Below are 24,891 nucleotides of genomic sequence, written 5' to 3' on the forward strand. Positions count from 1 at the left end.
TGTGAAAAGTGGTAGAAGAGAGAAGCAGCAAGCCAACATTCATCCCATAAAATAATGGTCACCAAATATTGGTGATAAACATGACCCATCTGATTGGGGGTGTGGGGGTGGAGAGGTAGAATATACAAGCACTAGAATCCATGAAATTTTGCATACAATTGTTGAGTACATGTATGGATGTGTGTATGGGAAAACATGCCCTTTCAACTGAGGGAGACCACCCGACAAATCCATGGCTTCTTTCTAATGGAAGTACTTAATAGCGGTTCATGTTACAAATCGAGTTACAATCTATTGATACTTCTCTTTACAATGTTGAAATAGGCCTTAATCTATCCGGCGATACTTCTCTTTCCAATGTTGGAAGAGATGGTAGTTCGGTGGTACTTCTCCTTACAAAGTTGAAACAGATTACAAGTTCGAAGGTAACATACTTCTCTTTTACCCTAAACCCTAGAAAGCTCGATCAACGCCACAACTTGTGGGTGTGGTTCATTTATTTGTTCAAATCTGAGTTTATAGGCCTCAAAATCTATGGTCAAGGCATGGTTTTGACATGAACAATATGACCTGGATTTGATGCCACCCAACAAATTTTAGCTTCTTTCTTGTGGAGGTACTTGGTGGTTCACATTGATGAGGAGGCATAATGGCCTACATAACAAGACTTGCAGTTTTCAAGCAATTATATATAACCTCTCTCAAAAAAGAAAACAAGGAAAATTTGATTCGGAAAATATGCACAAATAGAACTGATTACAAACATTTAATAAAAAGCAAAATCATCCAGACACTGATACAGACACACTAAACCGTAGTTTCTATATAGTTTATCGTAATCCATAATATACCGTTATTTCTGTATTTGGATAAAAGTTTGTAACCTGTTCTATTATCCATATTTCCCGTGCAATTTTCGAGCAAAACTAGCTGAACAGCAAATAAATAGTACAAGGCTACACAAAAATGTCAAAAGACATTTCCTTTGAGAAGCTAGACAAAAATTTACCGCTGCTACCAAATGCTGGCCTCAATGCATATGAAATTTCTTGGAAGGCCTCTGAAAGACATTGCATAGACCATAAGAACCCGAAATTCATATCCACACGGATGAGATTCAAAGCTTTTAGATTGGTGAATCTTAACAAAAAGGCATCTAAATCTAACAAGTAGTCATTCTATTAGCAGCCAGTAAGAAAACGTTAGTTTCCATGAGCTGTTGTATGACAGAGCAAATTTTATCGAAAAACAGCTGACCACTTGTAAACCACTACCAGCGTATTGCAGACTATTAAAACACAGTAAACATATGGAATCTGGAAATCTCTTTGTTCTTATCCTTCTTTTTTGTCCAATAAAACAACTGTAAATGATGTCAAGAAGTTTGGAAGAGTTCATCCCATTGCTTAAGTTCTGCTCAACATGAATATAAATGCACAATAATTTGATTAAAGTATAATCACTAAAACCCTAAACTTCATCTGTTCTTGTATCATCCTCCCACAATTTAAAGAAGCCTCCCTCAGAATCTGAATGCTTACTTTCAAGATACAGAAGTCGTTCTAGTCACAATCTTCATTTGTCCTCATTCGATGGTTCTTCTTTGTCCTTCTGCTGGGACAGCAATTACATAGAAGAGAAACTATTTAGTTGTTGAAAGTAAATTCTAGAAACTTTTCGTTTTGGAAGAAACAAAAAACTTACATCTAGAAACTTACAAGAACAAATATTAACACCAAATCAAAAGACGAATTTTGTGACAGAAAATTCAGGATCATAACCATTCATGCAAGAAGTTTATGTAGAAGGTATCATAACCATTCATGCAAGAAGTTTATGTAGAAGGTATCATAACCATTCATGCAAGAAGTTTATGTAGAAGGTTTGTGAACACACCTCAGACTGATTCTTCAGAGATGCAAGAAGATCTTTCACTGAAGGATCGTTGGGGTCAACTCCTGGAAGCTGTAAGAAAAATAACATATCAGAAAAGAAGCAACAGAAAAAATAGCTATATATAGTAAAAGAGTTAGGTTCTGTTACACATACAGATTCAAGGATAGATGATATAAAAGACTGATCCTCCAACACCTTGCTCGCATCGGTCTGGGAGGATGGCTCCCCTGCACTTTCCTGCATCGACATTTGAAGAGCTGCATGCAGCAAAGATATAATAAGCAAGCCGAAACAAATATCACTTTGTCAAAGTTAAGATTTTCAAATTAAAGGCCACATTAATTAAATAGACAAAAGGCAAAAGGAAGAACCAAAAAAGGTCACATGATAGGTGTTTCACATTTTGACGCCCAACTACACCAAACTAGTAAATGATTCATGTTCTCAGGGCAGCTACGGGTATGAATTGGCATGAATCCATAATTCATAGATTTGGAATTAAGAAAACCATACCACTAGTCACAACAGCTGACAGTGAATTACATAAAGCAAGTAGACCACTAAGGAATGTCTTATTCTTCTGGAGGTAATGCTTACTTCTTTAAAGTCAAATGACTATAGAGATAGCTAGAATCTATTAAAACGAATGCGATCCAAGAATCATACAAGAATACTTGTACAAATTGAAGTTTGTAAGAGGATATATCTCGTGTTAAACGAGTGTGCATGGAACGGAACAGAGGCATCCTGTAAACAGATCTCCACAAGCAAAAAAGTAAAAGAAGCTCAAGTTACCACACAAAACTAACAATATAAAATGTAAGAAACAAAAGAACACACCTAATGCCAACTCCTGATCCGCACTAGTTGCTTCGGACATCTCAGTATCACCTGCTGAATGACCAGTTCCAGCGACGTTCATTGACATTGCAAGAGCCTCCTTCAGCAAGTCATTCTCATCAACCTATCACACATATCATGAGCCAAGGACAATTCAAATTATAACAGTTCTTTGAACGATAATAAATGACGACAGAAAAGACAACAATATAGACTTTAAGAACCATACAAGATCATGCAAGCATGCATAACAAAAAAAAAAATCAAAGGAGGAACTGAAACCAACCATATTATCAGTATGTTTCTTATCCTCATGGGGAGAAGAAACATTAGCTTGATCTGTCATGGTTATATCTTCTGATTTGGATGACGGTTCCCCTCCTTTCCCACCAGCTTCTTCAGCAGCTCTTTTGGCAGCAGCTTCTTGCCTAGCCCTTTCCTCTTCCATAGAAACTCTAAGGGCGAGAGCAAGCTCAGGATCAATGTTGGGATCAACTCCAAAGTCATACCCAGAGCCACCAATAGCAGCAGCAGTTGCTGCTGCCGCCGCCACTGCAAAACCACTTCCTCCTTCTCCGTCACCAGTAAATACAGGTGTACTGCCATTAAATAAGAAAAACTTCATATCACGGGAGGCATAATATAATTATACGCTGTGCTGTGACGTGTTCACTAGGTTATCCAACAACAATTCCAGCCAAGTGACACATAGAACATGTGTGAAGATAGAAAGAAAAGTAGAAACTTACGCCTATTGATTTTCTAAGAAGTAATTCAATAAGTAATACTTTGAGCTTATATACATGTTCTTGCACAACTTCTCCTTTTAACAGAATACCTACTCTTCTCACTTCTCCATTCTTTCTTAGTATAACATGCATTGTTCTTATAAACAATAGCATGAATCTAAACCTATATTGCAATTAGTTCCATCAACAAATAATTTTATAATTGGCATTACAAGATGATATACAAACAGACGAGAAAAAATAATAAACACACACCTTATAAGAACATCCGAGAGAGCATTTGGACCAGGAGGGATGTGTACTATATGACTGCTTTCATTATTATTAACAGCAGACAGAAGGGCCTCCAGCTTCTCTGGCTTCCCATCATCCTCTTCACCAAAATCAACAATGTCAAGAGCAACACTGTTCTTTTTCAATTTCTTCCCTATCGATTCCAACAACTTCTTTTCAAATTTAACAGGACTGAACACGATATAAGAGGTTGATGTCAACAACACAAAAGAAGCAAAACAGAAAGGAAAAGTTAGAAGTTAGCACTATATACCTTCCAGCAAAAACGATAATCCGCTGTTGTTGATTTTTGTTTTGACGATGCTTAAGAGCCAGCTGAGCTACCTGGATTGCAGCTGCTATGTTCATCTCACCTCCCATCTCCAGACCTATACAATAGGAATTAGAGAACCACAAAGAAATTAACCAAACTAAAAAAGGGGTAATTTGACGGGCATCACGATGGAACGATTTCCACAATGAAGAGATAATAAAGTACCTAACAAACTAAAACTTAGACAAAATCCAGCACGCAAAAGAACACAAATCACACTTAAAACGGCCTCACCATCTCTTATTACTTATTCTGTGGATAGTAAGATCCAGTCTCACATTCATACACGATAATATCTAGTACTAAAGCTTTCTCGAGTTTCACTCCAAAATTCAAGTTACAGCTCTGGATTATAATGTCCCTCTTAGAGTATGATCATTCATATTCAACAAAACCATTCCAACAGTTTCCTTGATAAAGATTGATCAGCTATTTAACTCTACAAGTAAGCTAAACATATAAAGTTTTCGAATTTAAACTGGACCAAACTAGCAAATTAGTTATGAATTAAGAAACTATACCATGCATGCAAGCCAAAATCCTGCCAAGATCAGAGGTTGGAGTAGCCAAAACCCGAACCCCTTTGCCCGCCATTGTCAATACCCCAACTGTATTCTCCGGATTAGCCTGCCCAGTTTACAAACACCATTTTTAAAAAAATTGAAGTGGTTTTACAAGTTGGTAAAGAGAAAAACTTGATTAAAAATAGAAATAAAACCTGGGTTTTGGCACCACAGATGAGATTAATGGCGTCAGCTTGAGCCTGCAATCGGGAGGGAGAGTAATCGCCGTTTCGCATCCATTCGGAATTGTCGACGCAGATCATAGTCGCCTGAGTATTCGTCAAATTTAAGCATAATCATCAGAAATTTGTATGCGAAACCCTAAAAAATTGAAACTTCGGAAGAAGAGGAAGAAGAGGGCTAACCTCGAGAACCATGGTTACAGAGATTGTTGAACTTCTTGGGCTTCACTACCCAAAACTACAAAAGAGGGTCTCCCACTCTCCTCTGTGTTTGTCTAAAATGTGTAATTCTGAAAATTCCCAACTGTATCTGTATATTATATTTTGCGCTACTTTCCGGTTAACTTTTTCAATATTATAAACACACCCCCCTATTTCTCTATTTATTATTTTATTCATGTTGGCATTATGAGAAAATTGTAGTAATGGTTTATCTATTAAAAGAAAGGAAATCTAGGTTTTAGTAGATGAAGAAGAGAGAGAAATGTAGAGAGACAGACTCAAATGAATGTTTTCTTATTTCTGTCACTCAATCTTACAAGAGAAGATTTTTCTACTATTTATAGTCTACTCTATTTAGTAACTGCCTTGCTTAACTATTAAGCAAGTATACATTCATCTTATCCGTTACAAACTTGCCACATGGCATCTTAACTACCTTTTGATCTTTACAGTTATTAGCCCCCCTCAATCTTAACCAGGACTCCCAAGGTTAAGATTGTAACAGTGATGAACGAAGGAAGGGATGTGAAGACCCTTAGTGAATATGTCTGCAACCTGCTCCTTGGTAGGAATGTACTGAACAACCAGATCACCTTTTTGAACCTTTTCTCGCACAAAGTGATAGTCTATATCAAGATGTTTGATACGAGAGTGATACACCGGATTCGAAGTTAATGCTAACGCATAAAGGTTGTCACAATGTAAAATGGGAGGAGAAGGCAGAAACACATTTAAGTCCTTCAGTAATGATTGAATCCACCAAACATCAGCTGCACAATGAGCTAAGGCTTTGTATTCTGCCTCAGTTGAACTTTTAGAAATAGAAGGCTGCTTTTTAGACTGCCATGACATAGGATTGGATCCCAAATAAACCACAAATCTAGTAATGGACTTACGAGTATTGATATCAGCCGCCCATTCGTAATCAGAAAAAGCTGAAATGGTGTGATCAATGGTTGACTTGTATGTTAAACCACATTGTAATGTGCCCTGGATATATCACAGTATTCTTTTAACCAAGTAATAATGAGAGTCAGTGGTTGATGCATAAATTGGCAAACAACACCAACAACATGAGCTATATCAAGTCGAGCAAAGGTAAGATACTGCAAAGCTCCGACAAGGCTTCGATACAGAGTAAGATCTAAAAGAGGTGTACCTTCTGAAATGAGGAGTTGTGTATGAGGTTTTGAGGGTGTAGGAGAAGGTTTACAATGTTTCATGCCAGCCTTGATGAGCAACTCGTTAGCATATTTAGTTTGATTGACACACAAATCACCATTCTCCTTATATTGAATATGAAGACCAAGAAAATAAGTGAGTTGTCTCATGTCTTTAAGATCAAACAATGTCCCAAGGTTAGTGACCACCTCTTGAATTTGAGTAGAACTAGAGCTTGTAAGTATAATGTCATCTACATATAAAAGTAGAATGACAACATGAAGACCATCATGTTTCACAAAAAGGCTAGTATCAGACTAAGAAGCTACAAATCCCAAGATAGGGAAAACTTCGGTGAATTTAGAATGCCATGCTCGGGGAACTTGTTTAAGCCTATAAAGGGATTTGACAAGTTTGCAAACATGAGAAAGATATCAAGAATTCACAAATCCCTGTGGTTGACGCATATAAACCTCCTCATGTAAATCACCATGAAGAAAGACATTTTTAATGTCTAACTGCCTGAGCTTCCATTTACAAGTGGTGGTTAAAGCTAGGATAAGTCTAACTGTAGAATGACGCAGTACGGGACTGAATGTTTCTAAATAATCAACACCGTGTTCTTGAGTAAAGCCTTGAGCCACTAAATGAGCTTTATATCTGGCTACAGTACCATTTGCATTTCGTTTAATTTTGTAAACCCATTTACAACCAACAATAGACCTGTTTTCAGGTGGAGGAACTAAAACCCAAGTTCCTTGTGTTTGCAAAGCATCATACTCCTCTTGCATGGCTTTCTTCCATTGAGAATGAGAGCTAGCACTTCTAAATGTTTTAGGCTCATCAACATCAACAATATCAACCAGAAACGTATAACCAAAAAAGGTGGAAAAATCTTCATCAATATGCAAAGACTGAAGTTATAGGACAACATCAAGATAGGCAGAGTAATCCTTCCTAGTAATAGCACCAGTTTTTAGTCTAGTTTGAATGGATGATCGTGGAAGAGGAAGAAGTACCTGGAGATGAGATGAGTTGAGGACAGGTTATAAAGGAGAATGATCATGAGAAGAGTTGAAGTGGATGTTTCAGATTCCTGTGATTGTTCAAAAACATAAGGTAAGTTGGCATTTGTTGACATCTTTGATGAAACAGACTGTAAAGATTCAATATTAGTAGATGGACGCACTGAATTAGTAGAAGTGGTAGATGTACCATATATGGGAATTGGAACAATAACTGATGAGGAACTATGTGATAGAGACTGCATTGATGTCTTACATGAAGATGATGAAGGTAGTCTAGCAGGGAACATTGTTTCATCATGGACCACATGTCTCAAAACTATCAACTTCTTTGATTGCAAATTATAACAGAGAATGCCTTTATAACCAACAACAAATCCCAGAAAGATACATAATGCAGATCTTGGTTGTAACTTGCTTTGAGTATATGGTCTGAGGTAGAGGTACACAGTTGATCCAAAAATTCTCAAATGAACCAATTCTGGATGTTTTTGATACAGTAGAAAATAAGGAGAGTTCATTTGAAGTGAAGGAGATGACATTCTATTAATTAAGGGGTGTGCTATCCACACACCCCATTTTACTTCTCACACACCCACTGATAATTTCTGTCCGTTGATATTTTTCAATTCATCTGATCCGACGGTTGAAGATTAAAAAGGTGTGTGAGAAGTAAAATGAGGTGTGTGGATATCACATCCCTTAATTAAATAGATTGCATGAGCACAAACATAAAATCAGAACTCTTGAGATAATCCTGCTGCATTTAACAAAGTAATGGCAGTCTTTATTATGTGTCGGTGTCTTTTCTCAACAAATCCATTTTGTTGAGGTGTATGAGGATAAGAGATCCAATGTACCATACCCTTTAGTGCAAGAAAGTTCTGAAATTGTTTACTCATAAACTCACTACCCCCATCAAATTGAAGAGTTTTAATATTGGAACCAAATTGAACTGCCATGTAAGCATGAAACTTCACAAAAATACTGAACACATCTGATTTATTGCAAAATGGGAAAATCCACACAAATTTTGCACAATCATCGACAAATGTTACATAATATCTATGACCTTCAACAGATTTAATAGGAAAAGGACCCCAAACATCGGAATGGATCTTTTCAAAAGAAAATAAACACCTATTGGACTGCTGAGAAAAAGGTAATCGTGTCATTTTACCATGAATACAATTTGTACACATTCGAAATGTATCATCTAACACATAAGAAATCTTAGACTTATGCAACATGGATGACATTACTTCATTTGTAGGATGCCCCAATTGCTAATGCCAGAGAGATGACTTTATTCGCTGTCCAAGATGTGCAGAAGCTGAAAACTGAGTTAAAGAAGACAATGGTTTGAACACAGGAATATGAAATAACTCATCGGGCCTACCCTTTCCTCTGCAAAGGATCTCCTTTGTTACCTTGTCTTGCTAAAAAAACCAAATGTCATCACAGATAAACTAGCATCTGTTATCTTTGCATAATTGTTTCACAGAGAGAAGATCTTCAACAATATGAGGCACATGAAGAACTTTATGCAATTTCAAAGAATGTGAATAAGTTTTAAGAGTTGTAGAACCCATATGTGCAATAGTTAAACCTTGACCACTTTCAATTTTAATTCGATCAAATCTTCGAATGAAGTAGCATGATTGAGAATGTTGATGTCAAATGTCATATGGTGAGAGCACCAGTGTCAACTATCCAAGCATCTCCGGTTGGGTAAAGAGCAATGTGTTGTGCTGTTATAGCATTGATGCTAGAATCAGAAGAAGTCGAAACTGGAAATGAAGAAGATGATGATTAATATGCAAAGTCCTATGGTGATTGAAGAAATGATGATGGAGGAGCTCCCTGATATGCAAAATTGCCTCGATGATAGCATTCAAGAGCGATGTGACCACGTTTGCCATAAATTTAACACTAAACCAAATTAGGCGTAGCATTTAGACTTCTGTAAAAACAGTTAGGAGCCGTGTGACCTCGTCATTGACATATATGACACTCAGGTTGCGTAGTGAATCTGTGATCTGTATTGCCATTCCAAGATTGCCATCCTTATCTAAAGTTGGGACCAGAACCTCGCAGTTTGTTGTAAAATGGCTTAGAGCCCCCTCTTTGTTGCCCTCCAAAAGAATTCCTGGAATTATTAGAAAACCTAGGCCCTGGAGTAAAATTGTTTAAAGAACTTCCAGTGAATCCAAAACCATAACCATAAGGCATAGTTAATGGAGATGGAATGGAGAGGGAAATTGTTAAGGCATATGTGGAATGCTAGAAGTATGAGAATGCATTGGTGAGGGAACAAGAGTATGATAATATGATCCTGGTGTGATTGTACCAATAGTGGCAAATGACAAACCATCATGAGAATTAAAACTTGAAGAAGAACCGGCTCCAGAGTTTTGTGAAGAAGAACCTCCTTGCATAAACATAGTTGCCATTGAATAAGACAAAGTGATTTCCATGCCCTTAATTTCCCTTTCAGTGTTTAACAATTAAGTGCGAAATTATTTCAGAGATATAGATGACTCCCTAGCCAAAATGATTGTTCGAATAATGGAGTATTCCCTTGGTAGGCCAGCCAATGCAGTAATCATCATATCATTCTCATAAATAAATTCCCCTGCTGCAATAAGTTGATCTCGAATGGATTTCAACCTTGACAGATACTTGCCAATAGAGTCAACACCCTTTTGAAGAGTTTGAAACTTAGTTTTGAGCATATTAATTCTGGATTTAAACATAGTAGCATACCTATCTTCAAGAGTAGTCTAAGCTTCATCATGAGCTGTTTTGTAGCCAAGAACATGCTTAATATCATCATCAGACAATGTGGCAATTAGAGGACTATACAAAGCAAGATCAGTAGTCTCCCATTCTTGAAATGCAGTTGTAACTTCTTTAGTAACTCCCGTTTCAGTATTGATCACAAATTTTGGAGGACACACAAATGTGCCATCAAAGTGGTCAAATAACTTGTAACCTTTTAATACTGACTGAAATTGGAATGCCCATTTAGAGTAGTTGGAATCACCCAATCAAATGGTGAGCATACCAAGAACACTTTCAGTTTTAACAGATGATGAATTCATGATGGAATCAGCAAATCAACAATCCATAATTTCTTCAACAAGCAATCACTAGACAAGTAGTTAAACCAACACTGATCTTGAATCAACAATTCTGACCACCCATATACACAAATACAATTCTACAGCATTGGCCTTCAAATCTTCTCAATTTTACAGATGTACAAACAAAATTATGGCATTGGCCTTCAAATCATCTTATTCACAACAGCAATCCAGTAATCATGGCATTGGCCTTCAACACACTATGGCATTGGCCTTCAAATCATCTCAATTTTAACAGATGCACAACATATTATGGCATGACCTTTATACTACTGCAAGAGGAAGAAAAACAGAACTTGAAGCACATACTCAAAACAACACCGCCATGGATGCAAGAACCAAGAACCCAATTGAAGCAGCACCGATAACACCGACTCGAGAAATCATCACTAACTCGAGAAAAATTCCCAATCGAAGCAGCACCAATAGCACCGATGCACGCAAGAATCACCAATCACAAAAAAAAAAAATTTAGCACCGACTCAAGAAATCAGCATCAACTCGAGCAATCAGCACCGATGCACATAACAAATCCTAAAACACACCTTGCTAAGAAATCATTAACCCCACAAAGGAATCGCTCGCTTTGATACCATATTAACATAAAGGAAATCTAGGGTTTTAGTAGAAGAACTTCGATGAAGAAGAGAGAGACTCAAATGAATGTTTTCTTATTTTTGTCCCTCAATCTTACAAGAGAAGATTTTTCTACTATTTATAGTTTACTCTATTTAGTAACTACCTTGCTTAACTATTAAGCAACTATACATTCATCTTATCCATTACAAACCTACCACATGGCACCTTAACTACCCTTTGATCTTTACAGTTATTACCATCAATTTTAAACTCAATTGGAGCACTGGTCCTTTAACTAAAAATTCATGATCATTGATCCCTTAACTTACCAAAACATGTAACCATAGTTATTTTTGTCAACTCCGATAAAATTTCCGTCAAAATAATCACGTGCCACACACGTGAGATTAGAATCAAGGGAAAAATATGGGAAACTAAATGAAAAAAAAATTGTAGAAATTGTTCCTTAGCTTTAATCTAATTGGAGAAATGGTTCCTCGATTTTAACTCAAGTGGAGCAATGGTCATTGAACTTTAACTCAATTAGAGCGATGATTTCTCAACTTTAACCTAATTGTAGGAATGGTTCTCCCAACACAACGAAAATTCTAACAAAGTTGACAAAAATAACCATAGCTGCACGTTTTGAGGAGTTAACGAATCATTGGTCATGGATTTTTAGTTGATGGATCATTGCTCTAATTGAGTTAAAGTTGAGAGACCATTGCTACAATTTCATCTCAATTTATTGTTTAAGTGCAAAATTAATGCAATCACTCCTACTAACAAGCTTTACAACTTTCATGAATCGATCAATTTCGAAATTCGACACCATAATCTATAAATCATAGATTTGTATTTGACATAAATGACACTCTATTTCTAACCGGTTTTCATTTTTAAGATTTTCAAATTTGTTAGTACATTGATATTTTTTTACACTAAGATCATCTCCAACCCTTGGGCTAAAAGCTAAAATTTTTAGCCCAGAAACAATTTTTCTAGTCCAACCCTTCTAGCCTAAAATTTTAGCCCTAGATTATTAAAGAATGAACTTAGGCTAATGTTTTTCTTAAATTAACTTTTTTTTAATAAGTAAATTATGTAAACTATCGTAAATTAATTTTATGAACATTTTAATCTAAAAATATTTAAATTCCGATAAATATTGAAAAATCACTAAATCGATACATGAAACTCATGAAACACTATGGAAGAATATGAAAATCATAATAGAGATGTATAAATACAAAATACATGAAACACATGTGAAGCACATACAAAACACATGTGAAGCACAGACACATGTGAAAGACATACAAAACACATGATAGAGATGAAACACACACAGAACACATGTGAAACACATGGCACACATGAAACACATACCAAAATACATACAAAACACATGAAACGCATGAAACACAAACCTACACACATGAAACTGAAATCTTTAATCATCCTCTATATAAACATAGGTTGAGGTTGAATATCAAACCATCACACAACATATTCACCAATCTTTTAACTTTCAAAGTGTTTTTGTTTCCTAAAAATTCTCAATATCTCATCAATGGGTAATAGAAGAGGCATAGCAAGGCAATGTAGATGGCACAATACCAAGCAAGCCTTGATAATGCGGATGCAGAAATGATCAACGTAGAAGTCGAATTTGCAAACTCGCTTATGTAATATGAGCACCATGTCGAATCTAGCTATCATGGTTTTATCACAGGACGTTCATTTATGCAGCGTGATAGAGAAGAGTGTCATGACTAAATGATGAAAGATTATTTCATCGAGCGTTCGAGATATCCTGCTCAAGATTTTCAGAGGCGGTTTTGGATGAGGAGAGAGCTTTTTGAAAGCATCTTGAATGCAGTTGTCAATTATGACCACTACTTTGGCCGACAAAGTCTATCACCTCATCAGAAACTCACATCTGCATTTCGGATGCTAGTTAATGGGTGCTCTGTAGACTCAACTGACAAGTATTGCCGACTTGTAGAGGTATGTGGCTCCATATATGGCTTTAATCAAGACTTCCTATCATTTCATTGACACCTTCATTGACACCTTCATCTCCCTCATTTGTCGATGCGGCTTCACGTTGAAATAATCTTCCCCATTGTTGGTTCGCATCGGTTGCCCACCTCGGACAATCCTTGAGGATGTCCCAAACATGATGCAACTTAAAAGGTTGATTTTTTGGTGTTACTCTTATCTTGTAAATTGCCATTACTTTGTCACCTTATGCAAAAAATACATGAAAACAATTAGTTGCAAAAATAATATTATGTACATGACAAATAAAATATCAACAAAAAAAAATCACAATTTCTGCAATGCTCCTTCCACTAGCCATGTCAGCCACGACTCTCCCCAAGCTTTTTTTCCATAAAGTGCATGCTTTGTTGATAGTCTTCCACCGATCGTAAACACCACCACCTTCCCTCCCGTCACCATTGCAATTTTCATGGAACTTTTCAATGATTTTATCCCACAAAACCTTTTTATTTTGATTTGTGCCAACTGCAACATCTTCACTAATAGAAACTCATGCCAAGCATAAAGCTACATCTTCCTCACATGTCCAATTATGACCTCTAATATGCTCTCTTGCCATCTTGAAAAATTTGGAAATGGGAAGAAATGTTACAAAGAAAAATTGGAAGAATTGTAGGAGAAAAGTGAGTTTTGTTTGAATGTTTGAACAAATACCTAGGTATTTATAGAGTTTTTTGGTGAATTTTGAGTTAATTTTTTTTTATAATTATTTTAGTTGTTAGAATTAAATTTGGGACGTTAGATCTTTTTTTTTACCGTTAGATTTGATTATATTCGATCTCAACCGTTGGATTCAATAAATATATAAATAAATAAATAAAAGAAGTTTGAATCTAGGCCGTTGGATCAACCAACGGCCTGTTGATTCTATCTGTCGGATCAATAGAGCCGTTGGAGCGCCTGGGGAACGTGGCCGACAAGCCCATGTGGGTGGAATCCAGTCAGCCTAATAGCTTGCGCGCCACGTGCGTTTGGCAAGTGGGTGGGTGGTGTGTGGAGCACAAATGCCCGGTTTCAAGCTGGCCCAGGCCGATTCCTGGGCTAATTTTTGGGCGGAATTTGGCTTGAGTTTGGTTTTTGGCTTTTACTCCAAACATTTAGGTCAAGTTAGGTTGAGTTTTGTTTTTTGGGTGGGGGATGGGGAGAGGAAGGGGGTTGGGAATAAATGAGAAAATTTGGCTTTTAGCCTAGGGTTGGGTTTGGTCTAAAGAGAGGGGATTCGGCTAAACCACAAAATGAGCAGCCTAATTTAGTATCAAATTCGCCATTTACGAGATTTGAACCACTAAGATCTCTCATTTTTAAGTAAAGATAAATACTACCAAACCATAGTACTGAATTGCTTAAAATTTTCATTTTTCCTAAATCTTTTGCCGGATGAAAAAAATAAATAATAAATGAACGATTTGATTGTTGATAGGTAAATTGTAGCTATGGTCCCTTAACTTTAACTCAATTGGAGCAATGGTCCCTCAACTAAAAATTCATTATCATTGGTCCCTCAACTCATCAAAACGTGCCACTATGGTTCCTCAGCTATGGTCCCTCAACTTTAATTTAACTAGAGAAATGATCCCTTAATTTTAACCCAATTGTAACAATGGTCCTTCCAACATAACTTGTTTTGACAAAAATTTTGACGTAGTTGACGAAAAGGACCATAATTACACACTTTGATGAGTTGAAAGGCCTTAATTGTATAAATAGTCATTCCAACGTAACTTATTTTGATAAAATTTTGACGAAATTAATGAAAATGACTATAACAACATATTTTGATAAATTAAGAAACCAATGGCAATAGATTTTTAGTTGAAGATCATTACTTCAATTTAATTAAAGTTGAAGCACAATTGCTACTCTATCCCTCAACCACCAGCCCTCTCACACTCCGACCTGCGACCACGATAACCCTCCCCGACTGGAATCCGTCGAACCCCGACCTGACTATAACTCGTCGAACCCCCCCCCCCCTTCTATCATCTCTATCTCTGTGCATTTTTCTCTCTGAGGGTTTTGGGTATAAATCTGGGAATAATCTTAATCTGATTCCATTTTCACATTTGAGCTTTCTCTATCCCTTATGGATGTGTGTTTCATTTCAAATACGGATCTTGAAATTTTGAAGATTTGAATTCTTGATTTATTCCCAATCTATGGAATTAAGATGGAGAGAGAACGGCAAGAGAGAATGGAGGGAAGATGGGTTCTTCGTTCTGTCTGGGGTTCTTCGTTCTTCTTCTTTTTGGGTTTTTTTTTTATTTTATTTTTTCAGTGTTTTTTTATTGTTTCAGTGTTTTTCTGACGAGTTAATGGTGTTTAACTAAAGCAAGTTGTATTATGGTCTAGTAGTATTCTTCTTGTAAGAGATTTTAGGTTCAATTCTCGTCAAAAACTAATTTGAATCATATTATTGCTAAGGCTAAATCCACCTATTCTCCTTAATGTAGATATAGCAGTGGACAAGTGTCACAATTTGAAATGGGTCAAAATAAGAGTTCGTGAAAATCAACTTCCTTACCAAAACAGGGTTTAACATTACCACTCTATCGTAATCAAAGACAAGCACTTTTTCTAATAATTTCTTTTTTTTGGACCGATATTCTAATTTACTTAAGTTACGCAATGAGATTTGAATTTAAGAGTGGAAGTCTCAATTACCAAATGAAGATTTGAACTAGGATGCTGAAAGCTGAGGTCTAAATTCTTATTAAGTTTGCACACTTTTCAAAGATTTGTCTTCAGTAATTCAGACTACTGGTAGTTCGAATTTTCATCCATTATATTGACAAGTTTATAAAAAAAAATAAAAAAATAAAAAATTCCTCAATTCAATCATGATCGTTAATTACTATGCTACTGAATAATCAGGACCATCACAAAACAATTGTACTTTTCAATTGACAGATTGACTTGTAAAAATCTGGCACCACGAATAACAAAGACTCTTTTTATCCAAATTTGGATCTTGAATTCCAAATTTGTAAACAGAGTAGAGTGTCTTAAATTTCAACCAAATGAATCACAGAGCTTAAATTAACAGGGTAAGTTACCCATTGTATATGATCAAACAAAAAGATTAGTTCGAAAATTCCGGCGGTTGCTGCCGGCCAAGTACACCCACGCATTGAACTTGCCTGAAAAATTCTCTTTATTGATGAAACATCAGGCAACACTCGATATGAACAATTTGCTGGCAGGAAATTCTAACTTGATACAAGGAACAAATCAACACCACAAGATTGTAATTCAAAGATTAATTTACACACCCAGAGTTCTGGAGATCATAGAAGATGGTCTATGGTTTCGACTAATGGGTAAGTGAACGTAAACCTCGTGAACTTCCGGTTTACAAACCTCCCCTCTATCCCTATCTATGGCATAGCACACGTATACGGTGTCAATTACATTGTCCAGCAAATGGACAAAGAAACCAAGTATCACAATCAGCAGCACCCAGGCCAGAACTGCCACAAAGTACGAATCAACCCCAAGACTGGTCACAGCTTGTAAGATAGAACAGACCTGTCAATGCACATCCATAGTCAGAAAATACCAAGGAAGAGATAAAAAGGAAGAAAATGAATTACAAAACAAGAAAGATGATGCAACCGAAACAAAGTCCAGCAGTTTGGGATTGGGAACGCATTTATAATGCATCTCCGTTGATTGCTTATGAAATATAACTCATCAAACCTATACAGTTCTAACACTCCAAGTACAGTCCCCATATCGACAGTGCATGACATCTAGAACCACCCTTGGGTCCTCCCCCCAACTCTCTTCTCTCAGCTAGGCCACACCAAAAGTGCGGAAGAAGACCAAAAGGAAATAATTATACAACAGTTACTATCACTATCATTAACTGCGTTATGAGAAAGATCTACGCAGAGCTTTTAAAAAGCTTCGACAGTGTCACATGTTCAATACATGGATGAGTTCCTAACATACCACACATGATGCACAACGATCTTAAACAATAATTAATGGAAACTTGAATGATTGAGATTCGAAAAGACAACATACCACAATTGCATATATTGCTGAGAGTACAAAAACAATTCCAGCCAATAGACGAGTGGAGATGGTTTCCACAAAAACTGCAGAGAGAAGATTGCGCTTTAGAAGCTCATATGTCATTTTTGCAGATGAGCAGTAAGCTTCACCAGTTATTGCCGCAAAGTTGATTGTGAACTTGTTGAGAAAATCAATTGCCGAAAATAAGGCATTAACACAGCAGCGCATTAGAAAATACACCATCCCAGGTGAACCGTCTTGTCTTGCACCATCAACCATGGCACGGACAACTCGAACAACACATAAAAGTAATCCAGATAGGCATACTGTGCCAAAGTTGGGCCCAAACGCATTTCTGCAATTATAAACAGAAACATGAGAAAGGACAAGATATTGTGATGACAAAATAACATCAAGAGTAATGCCTAAAATGCCGTTGTGTTTAATATGTCAACTAATTCGCCAGGAAAAGATAAAATGAAAACCATGAGCAGATCACAATTCTCAAAAGATAAGGGTTGACACATGGGCGAAGAATACAGAATATCACTGAAAGGTAAGCATAATTCGTCAAGAAAACTGGAATAACATCTTAGAGTTCAGTGCATGTACCAGATAAAGCAAAAAATATGCATCTTCATCCTTCAAGATTTCATGTGAACATACATTCTGGAACATTAGCTTGCTGCTAAGAAAATAAGGGTCCAAGGGACCTGACACTGCCAGGTGGAGAAGAACCTATACCTACTTGCTGCTGCTTAGATTAATGTTGTTCTTATATTATGCACAACGATAATAAGCCCAAAATTCACCGAAAACCCCCACAAATACTTCCAAAATGGAATTGATTAATCACTATTAATGTCATGCAGGTAAATAAGCCTATGAAAGTGCTACTGTCCGTCAACCAGAGCAGCATCAAAACCTAAAAGTGAAAGACATGAAACAGGTACCCATCTGACCCAAGGAAGAACTGCTACATAACGATTGCACAGTATCTATATCACAATTTTCATACATGTATTTACATTAGAGACAATATAGTTATTCTGGAATTTGGTTGATGGAACCTAGAAAACAAATTTGGCTGACAAAAAAGTATACTGATTATATGCTCTGGCTTGCAAGAAAATACAAACACTCAGACATAAATTGATTCTGTTTTCGGTTTTCCTAGCTATTCAAACTAAACAGAGTTAATCACCAAATTTTCAACTCTCCACTAATTCAGTTCCATTTAGTTTGGAACAGAGTATATTTCAATTGTAAGTTGTAACTTGTAATATATGAACTAAGGTAAAGTACTCCAAACATCGAAAAACAAATGTAGCAATAAACAATTCACCTTAACGAGCGTCTGATAATGCGCCTCGGAGTTGAATCCTCCTTAGTAAAGTACCACTGAGCAACAGTCCCACTAATCACATACACCTGAGCTTCCACCATCGTCGTCAGCGACCACAACATTGTCAAAATCGCCAATGCGTAATAAGCAGGCACCCAACCATCCTGCTTCCACACACAACTATACGCTCCCTGCGATTCCCGTGACGCAATCTTCCCATTGAACCTGGCATACACCAAGAACACAACAATGGGTGCGTAGTAAACCACCAATCCGAAGGTCAAACACGGCAGGACCCCGAACAAGCCCAAGTTCCGCGAAAGCGCATCTGAAGCGACCCCAATTATGCTCACAGTGAGCTCAATCCGGTGCCAATTCACCACAAGAATCCACACAACGACCCCAATTAACAAAAACACGAAAATCAGAATCAAAATTCTGTAAGCTAAAGGGAGAGCGTCGCTGCAGGTCGAGCTGAGAGTGCAGGCGACGAACCAGTACACGTTGAAGAAAATTGGGAAGACGATGAAGAAGGGGAGGAAGATATAGACGACTTGCTTGGCGTAGTGTTTGAGGAGAATTAGCAGACTGAAGCAAATGGGCAGGCTTAGAATCAACGTAATCACGAGGGTCCACGTCAAATCTTTGAGCAGAGAGGACGAGGAAGAAGAGAAAGTGGGTCCGACCCAGTTGGGGAGACGGGTCAAAGTTTCGTTTTTGACGCAGGAGGCGGAGTCGGAGTCGTAGGCGAAGGAGGAGAGGGCGGAGTAATTTTGGTTGCGGTGGACAATGGCGAAGATTCCGATGGCGAAGGTGGCGAGGACGAAGAGGAGGAAGAGGAATAGAAAGGGGAGGTCTTTGAAATGGCGGGGGCCGTAGTTGTAGGAGATCTGGAGGTACTGGGTCGGGTCGGAATCGGATTCCGGTGGGTCGGCGTAAGATGGCGGAGGGGACGGCGGCGGTGGCGGGTCTTCGATTGGGGGTTTGGAGAGGAGTGGGGTGGAGGGAGAGGATGAGTCGTAGAAGGAGGTGGGCGTCTTGTTCTGGTCTTCGGAGCTGCCCATTGGAGCTCAGTTGGAGCTGAGGGAGGTGGCGATGGTGGCGGAGGGTGGGTGCTTTGGGCTATAGAGAAGGCGGAGAAGCATTTGGTTTGGTCGTTGACTGGTAAGCAGAGAGTGCGTGCTGTTAAGCAGAGTGCGTGGAGTAGTAGATGGAGATAAGCATCAGAGAAACAGAGCAATGAGTTGGAAACATGTCATTGCAAATTTTGGTCGGTTTGTTTGACAGTCGGCATTTCTGGAGGCTTTTATACAGTTTGTTATTCGCAATGAGTAAGCAGTTTTCACAAAGAGTATATCAAGAGACTAAGGGCTGGTTTGGTATTGTTGTGCTTTGAAAAAAAACTGTTTCTGCTGTGCTGTGAGAATAAGCAACTGTGAAATAAAGCAGCAGAGTGTTTGGTAAACTTTTTTGTAAAAGTGTTTTTGAAAAAAAAAAGCAGGATTATAGTGTTTGGTAAACTTTTATGTAAAACAAATGTGAAAAAAAAACCAGTTTTTCAAATCTGGGTTTTGCAGCTTCTTGTTTTTGGCTTTTTTTCACTCAAAACTGTGAAAAAAAGCTGAAGCTGAATGTTTACCAAACACAAAAACAGCTTCCAGCTTTTTTTTATACCAGCTTTTTTCAGAATCACTTTAGTACCAAACCAGACCTAAATTTACAAATTAAATGATGTGTGACCGATAAGAAATAAACACGTTTATTAACACTTAAATAATAATCCGATCATCAACTTTAATATCATTTAGTTTACAAAATTTTATTTATAAGTTTTGTATTCCTAGCATTACTAGCTAGATATATGATAAATTTATGGGTAAATTGTCATTTGACCCCCTACACTATTACCCTAGTTGAAATTGACTCCTTAAACCATTTTTTGGTAAATTAACCCCCTGAACTATGTTAAATTAATAACTCATATATTTCATGCATTTATATCATCCATTTCTAGTCTATTTGTCATGTTTTTCAGTTAAACTAGTTGCATTTTATTTTATTTTGTGTTAGTGTGCAGTTACATGTACTTTAGGATCAATTTGAAGGAAAAAGAAGTGAAAACATGCCATTTTTGGAGCTGACCCTTATTCAAACGTGGAGAGAAGTTTAGTGGCCTGTTTTGGAGCCCAAATAAAGTTGTTACTTGTTTTGAAGCCCAAATAAAGAATTCAAAGCGAATATGGTTGGTTAGGAGACCAAGAGCAAAATGGGAAAGGAATTGGATTATCTAGCCTGATTTGGAGGAGCCAAATAAGGAAGAACGTTCAAAACTTTGGCTTAATGGTTGGCATCACCTTGCAATCAGTTGCAACCCCATTTAGCATAAATACTAGGGTTTCAAGTCACTTTTACACAAACCCCCCATGGGGACGCCCAAAGCTCTATCTCTTCTCTTTCTTTGGCCTTTCTTCCAGAAACAAAATCCTATTTCCCTTCACCATCCGCTGCCACCGAAGAAACCACGCAGTCACGCTGTTCTTGGAGAAGTTCAACATCAGAATTGCTTCAAGGGGGTTTCTTCTATGAAATTAATTTCACTCATGTTGTTCTTAATATTTATATATTTTGTAATCATGTTGTATAATTAAGTTCATAGCTGGGATTTCGATGTAGCCTTGCAAAACTATTCTATGTTATTAAGTTAAAGTATTTGATCAATATGTGTTCTTGTTTCATTCACTAATTTTATAGTTTAATTTGTTTGTTAATCTTAATGTTTGATCACCATTAGGGCTGCTTATGAATTATTTGATCAAGATTATAGTACACATCATGCTTAATCTTGGTAGACATGTAAATGAATGAAGAAACTGCTATGCATATATCCTGCCATGTGATTTCTTTGGTTCTTTAAAGTTTTCTTGTTCTTCATGAATTCTTAGTTGGTAATCTAAGTTGAACATCACAACTGGGTTGCAGATTAGGAGTACTTGATCACTCCCACACATCAAATGGATGATCATAAATGAGTAAAACGAACCCTAGTTGCAGATTGGAAAGTTGAATGCGTTTTGACTTAATTTTCATGGAATTGGCTTGTAATGGTGAAATCGGTATCCCTAGTTCCATTCCCATTATTTCGAATCAGCCTATCATTTATCTTTATCTTTCTTGCATTTTTAAGTTATTTTAGTTTTCAATTGAAAAATCTAAATTCAGTTTGTATTTGCATTGTTTAGTTAGGGTTCACATAAAGCTAGTAATTTGTACAAGTCTAATCAGTCCATGTGGTTTGACACCCTTACTTGTGCCACTATACTATCCTTATTTTTACACTTATACTATCCTTATTTTTACACTTGAAAGGAACACAACAGAAATATGCCAATTAACCCCTTGTCGTTAGATTATGTCCACTATTTTGTCAAATTCAAGGGCAAATTAGTCTTTTACCATCAATTCTTACATATCACTTATAACCACCAATAAGATTATGACATGCGGACACATAATAATGTGTAATGACAATGTAACATCCCACATCGACCAACATAGAGGGGGTGATGTGCCTTATATGTACATTCCCACCTCCATATAGCATGAGGCTTTTTGGGAACTCACCGGCTTCGAGTTCCATCGGAACTTCGAAGTTAAGCAAGTTCAGACGAGAGCATTCCCAGGATGGGTGATCCACTGGGAAGTTCTCGTGTGAGTTCCTAGAAACAAAATTGTGAGGGCATGGCAGAAGCCCAAAGCTAACAATATCGTGCTACGGCAGAGTTGAGCCCAACATGAGCTAAATAGTCTTGACAACCCTTACTCAACAGTCACCTCGCCCTCATGGCACTGATAACGAAAGAGACTACTGTATCTGTGGAAGACGTCAGGCCCCTAAGGAGGGTGGATTGTAAGATCCCACATCGACCAACGGAGAGGGGGTGATGTGCCTTATATGTACATACTCCCTTCCCTATAGCATGAGGTCTTTTGGGAACTCACTGGCTTCGGGTTCCATCGAAACTCCGAAGTTAAGCGAATTCGGACAAGAGCATTCCCATGATGGGTGACCCACTGGGAAGTTTTCGTCTGAGTTCCCAGAAACAAAACCGTGAGGGCATGGCAGGGGCCCAAAACGGACAATATAGTGCTACGGCGGAGCTGGGACTAGGAACATTTGGTTTCTTTATGTTTCTTGTTATGCTATAAGTTTTTTGAATTATTCTATATCCACGTGGCATTATTTTGTTGGTGGTTATTACTGAAAAGTAAAAATCGATGATAAAAAGTTTAACTTGCCCTTGAATTTGACGACATAGTGGACAGAATCCAACAGTAAAGGGTTAACTGGCTGATTTTAAATAGTTCAGGGGGTTAATTTACTAAAAAAAATAGTTTAAGGAGTCAATTTCAACTAAGGTAATAGTTTAGGGGATCAAACCGTAGTTTACCCTAAATTTATGGAATTTTTATCATAAATAGCAAAAATTTACCTCATTTTTATAAATGTCAATTTTCGTAAAATAATTTTGAATATACCCAAATTATATTAAAATGGACTCAATTCTTTCGAAAAAGAAAACAACAATATCTTTGTTACTATTAGAGCATCTCCAATGGAAGTTCTTATTTAGGGACTCCCACCATCACTTTGAGTACTCATTTAAGCACTTAAAGGGAATCTTTGCGTCCCTATAGGAATATTGCCTCCAATGATAAAATGTTTATAGTATAATCCCTAAATTTGAAGTTTTTATGATTTTTATGTGATAATTTGATTATGTGCACTTTTATTTTATGTTAACTTTTATTTTAATTAATTAAAAGCATTAAATCTTCAATCAAAATTGTGGATCCCCTTTTTCACTCAAAGTGCACATTTTTTGTTTATGTTAACCATTTTTTAATTAATTAAAAGCATTAAAAGCTTCAGTCAAGATTGTGGGTCCTATTTTTCACTCAAGGTTATCCTATATAGTCTTTATATGTAAGGACATACAAAATGTATCTGGTGAGTCCTTATACATTTTTTTTTTTTTAGTACATCGATATTTTTACACTAAGGAGAGGGGGAGTTCGACTAAGCCACACAATAAGCAACCTAATTTGGTATCGAATTCACCATCCACAAGATTTGAACCTAATTTGGTATCTCATTTGGTGAGTCCTTGTACTTTAAAGACTTTCTTTCCGATCCAATGGAAATTTATTTGTCTCTATATTTGTTTTATACTTATTTTATACTGTGGTTGTCCCTATTTAAGAACTCCACTGAAGATGCTCTTAGAAAGGTAGAACTGCACTTTGGAATCACAAGACTTCACTAAAATAAAAGGACTAAAAAGCTATTAAAACAACAAAACTCAACTCATGCAATAAATTATGAAGAAATTTGATAAGGAATAAAATTATCCAAATAAAAGAACAAAGTGGATAATTTGATAAATAGAAAATAAATTAAAAAAACAAAAACAATTTGTGAATACAGAGGAAATCTCGACGTTACAAAATACTGGTTTCAGTACATATAAAAAAGGTTTTGATTGGGTTTTGATTGCAATTTCTGAAGCTCAAAAATGAGAAGATCAACAAACATACGTTTACAATTATATGTCTATCTCTTCTATTACTCTTTCTCTCCAAAGTGGATTATGTCCTTCTGAGAGACTGAATACATAATAAATTTCTCTAATGCGATATTTTGGATTTCCGATTCCAAACTGCTGAAGAGAAATGAAAGTCTAATATTTTTCAATCTTCTTTTTTTTCTTTGGATACAGAATTGGGTGTTCCGGTTGGGGGGAATCCTATGGCCGAATCCTACTGATTAACTATTTTTCCTATTCGTTGTACTTTCGTGCTATTATGGAAACATAATAATCCATTATTTGTTATGTCATATTATGGAAAGTATAGTGACATGCCTCTAAACTATTATTACTGCAAGACGTGTCTGAAATTCTATAAATTCATTGTCCTTGCATACATTGTTAACGATAGAGGGAGGTTTTCACCTTGCGTTCCAAATTAGAAATTTTCCCTTCTCCTAAATCATTAGAATTATTTTGAACTCGCCCACTCTCTTTAATAATAATTAACAGGTTTTATTTTTAAGTCAACAGCTTGAGAGTGATACGTCGAATGATCGGGTCTGAGGCATGCCATGACGTTGCTGCATTTTATAGATCTCATATAGGCCCTTATGCCAACTTAATGTTGTCCTAATCCTATGTTGTTTTTATAGATCTCCATTACTTTGCTGCGTTTAATCTAATGACCTAGTATCTAGTATGCTTTAGACGGCAATAAAGAGAAAATTGAAGCCTTGGTCTCTAAAATTTGGTCCGCTTGGAGTTTTGGTTTCTAAATGGGTCTTTAATTTTGTCACAACGTAAAACAATGATCATTTTGAATAACATCGTTAAAACTTCCATCCAAAATAAAGAGTTTAAGCGAACAAATAAGGGATGAATAAAAGCAACTTCAGAATGAAAG

At 36.8% G+C, this 24,891-nt stretch overlaps 3 protein-coding genes across 4 annotated transcripts; all 3 read right to left on the bottom strand.

Annotated features, from left to right (window-relative positions):
* Nucleotides 1-1,308: 1,308 nt before the first annotated feature.
* Nucleotides 1,309-5,372, bottom strand: LOC137725298 (26S proteasome non-ATPase regulatory subunit 4 homolog). 2 transcript variants are annotated; one of them, XM_068463941.2, is made up of 10 exons: nucleotides 5,021-5,372; nucleotides 4,811-4,924; nucleotides 4,614-4,719; nucleotides 4,033-4,147; nucleotides 3,741-3,950; nucleotides 3,023-3,335; nucleotides 2,737-2,860; nucleotides 2,050-2,153; nucleotides 1,897-1,965; nucleotides 1,309-1,611 (listed from the first exon to the last, which is right to left on the bottom strand). In XM_068463941.2, exons 1-10 carry the CDS (start codon nucleotides 5,030-5,032, stop codon nucleotides 1,576-1,578), a joined length of 1,203 nt encoding a protein of 400 aa, XP_068320042.2. In that variant the 5' UTR covers nucleotides 5,033-5,372; the 3' UTR covers nucleotides 1,309-1,575. The 2 variants fall into 2 exon arrangements, with proteins under 2 accessions (XP_068320042.2, XP_068320041.2); XM_068463940.2 differs by having other exon boundaries at nucleotides 1,309-1,614; nucleotides 5,021-5,368.
* Nucleotides 5,373-5,530: 158 nt separating this feature from the next.
* On the bottom strand, nucleotides 5,531-7,787 carry LOC148696884 (uncharacterized). Its single transcript, XM_088693394.1, has 3 exons — nucleotides 7,335-7,787; nucleotides 6,808-7,134; nucleotides 5,531-6,049 (listed from the first exon to the last, which is right to left on the bottom strand). Exons 1-3 carry the CDS (start codon nucleotides 7,785-7,787, stop codon nucleotides 5,531-5,533), a joined length of 1,299 nt encoding a protein of 432 aa, XP_088549520.1.
* Nucleotides 7,788-16,164: 8,377 nt separating this feature from the next.
* Nucleotides 16,165-19,728, bottom strand: LOC137725864 (uncharacterized). Its single transcript, XM_068464687.2, has 3 exons — nucleotides 18,400-19,728; nucleotides 17,064-17,409; nucleotides 16,165-16,562 (listed from the first exon to the last, which is right to left on the bottom strand). The coding sequence occupies exons 1-3, from the start codon at nucleotides 19,461-19,463 to the stop codon at nucleotides 16,299-16,301; spliced, it is 1,674 nt and encodes a 557-aa protein (XP_068320788.2). The 5' UTR covers nucleotides 19,464-19,728; the 3' UTR covers nucleotides 16,165-16,298.
* Between the last annotated feature and the right edge of the window lie 5,163 nt (nucleotides 19,729-24,891).

The sequence above is a fragment of the Pyrus communis genome, chromosome 5 (genome assembly GCF_041283825.1).
Source record: "Pyrus communis isolate YQ-2024b chromosome 5, ASM4128382v1, whole genome shotgun sequence".
Classification (NCBI taxonomy): Eukaryota; Viridiplantae; Streptophyta; class Magnoliopsida; order Rosales; family Rosaceae; genus Pyrus; species Pyrus communis.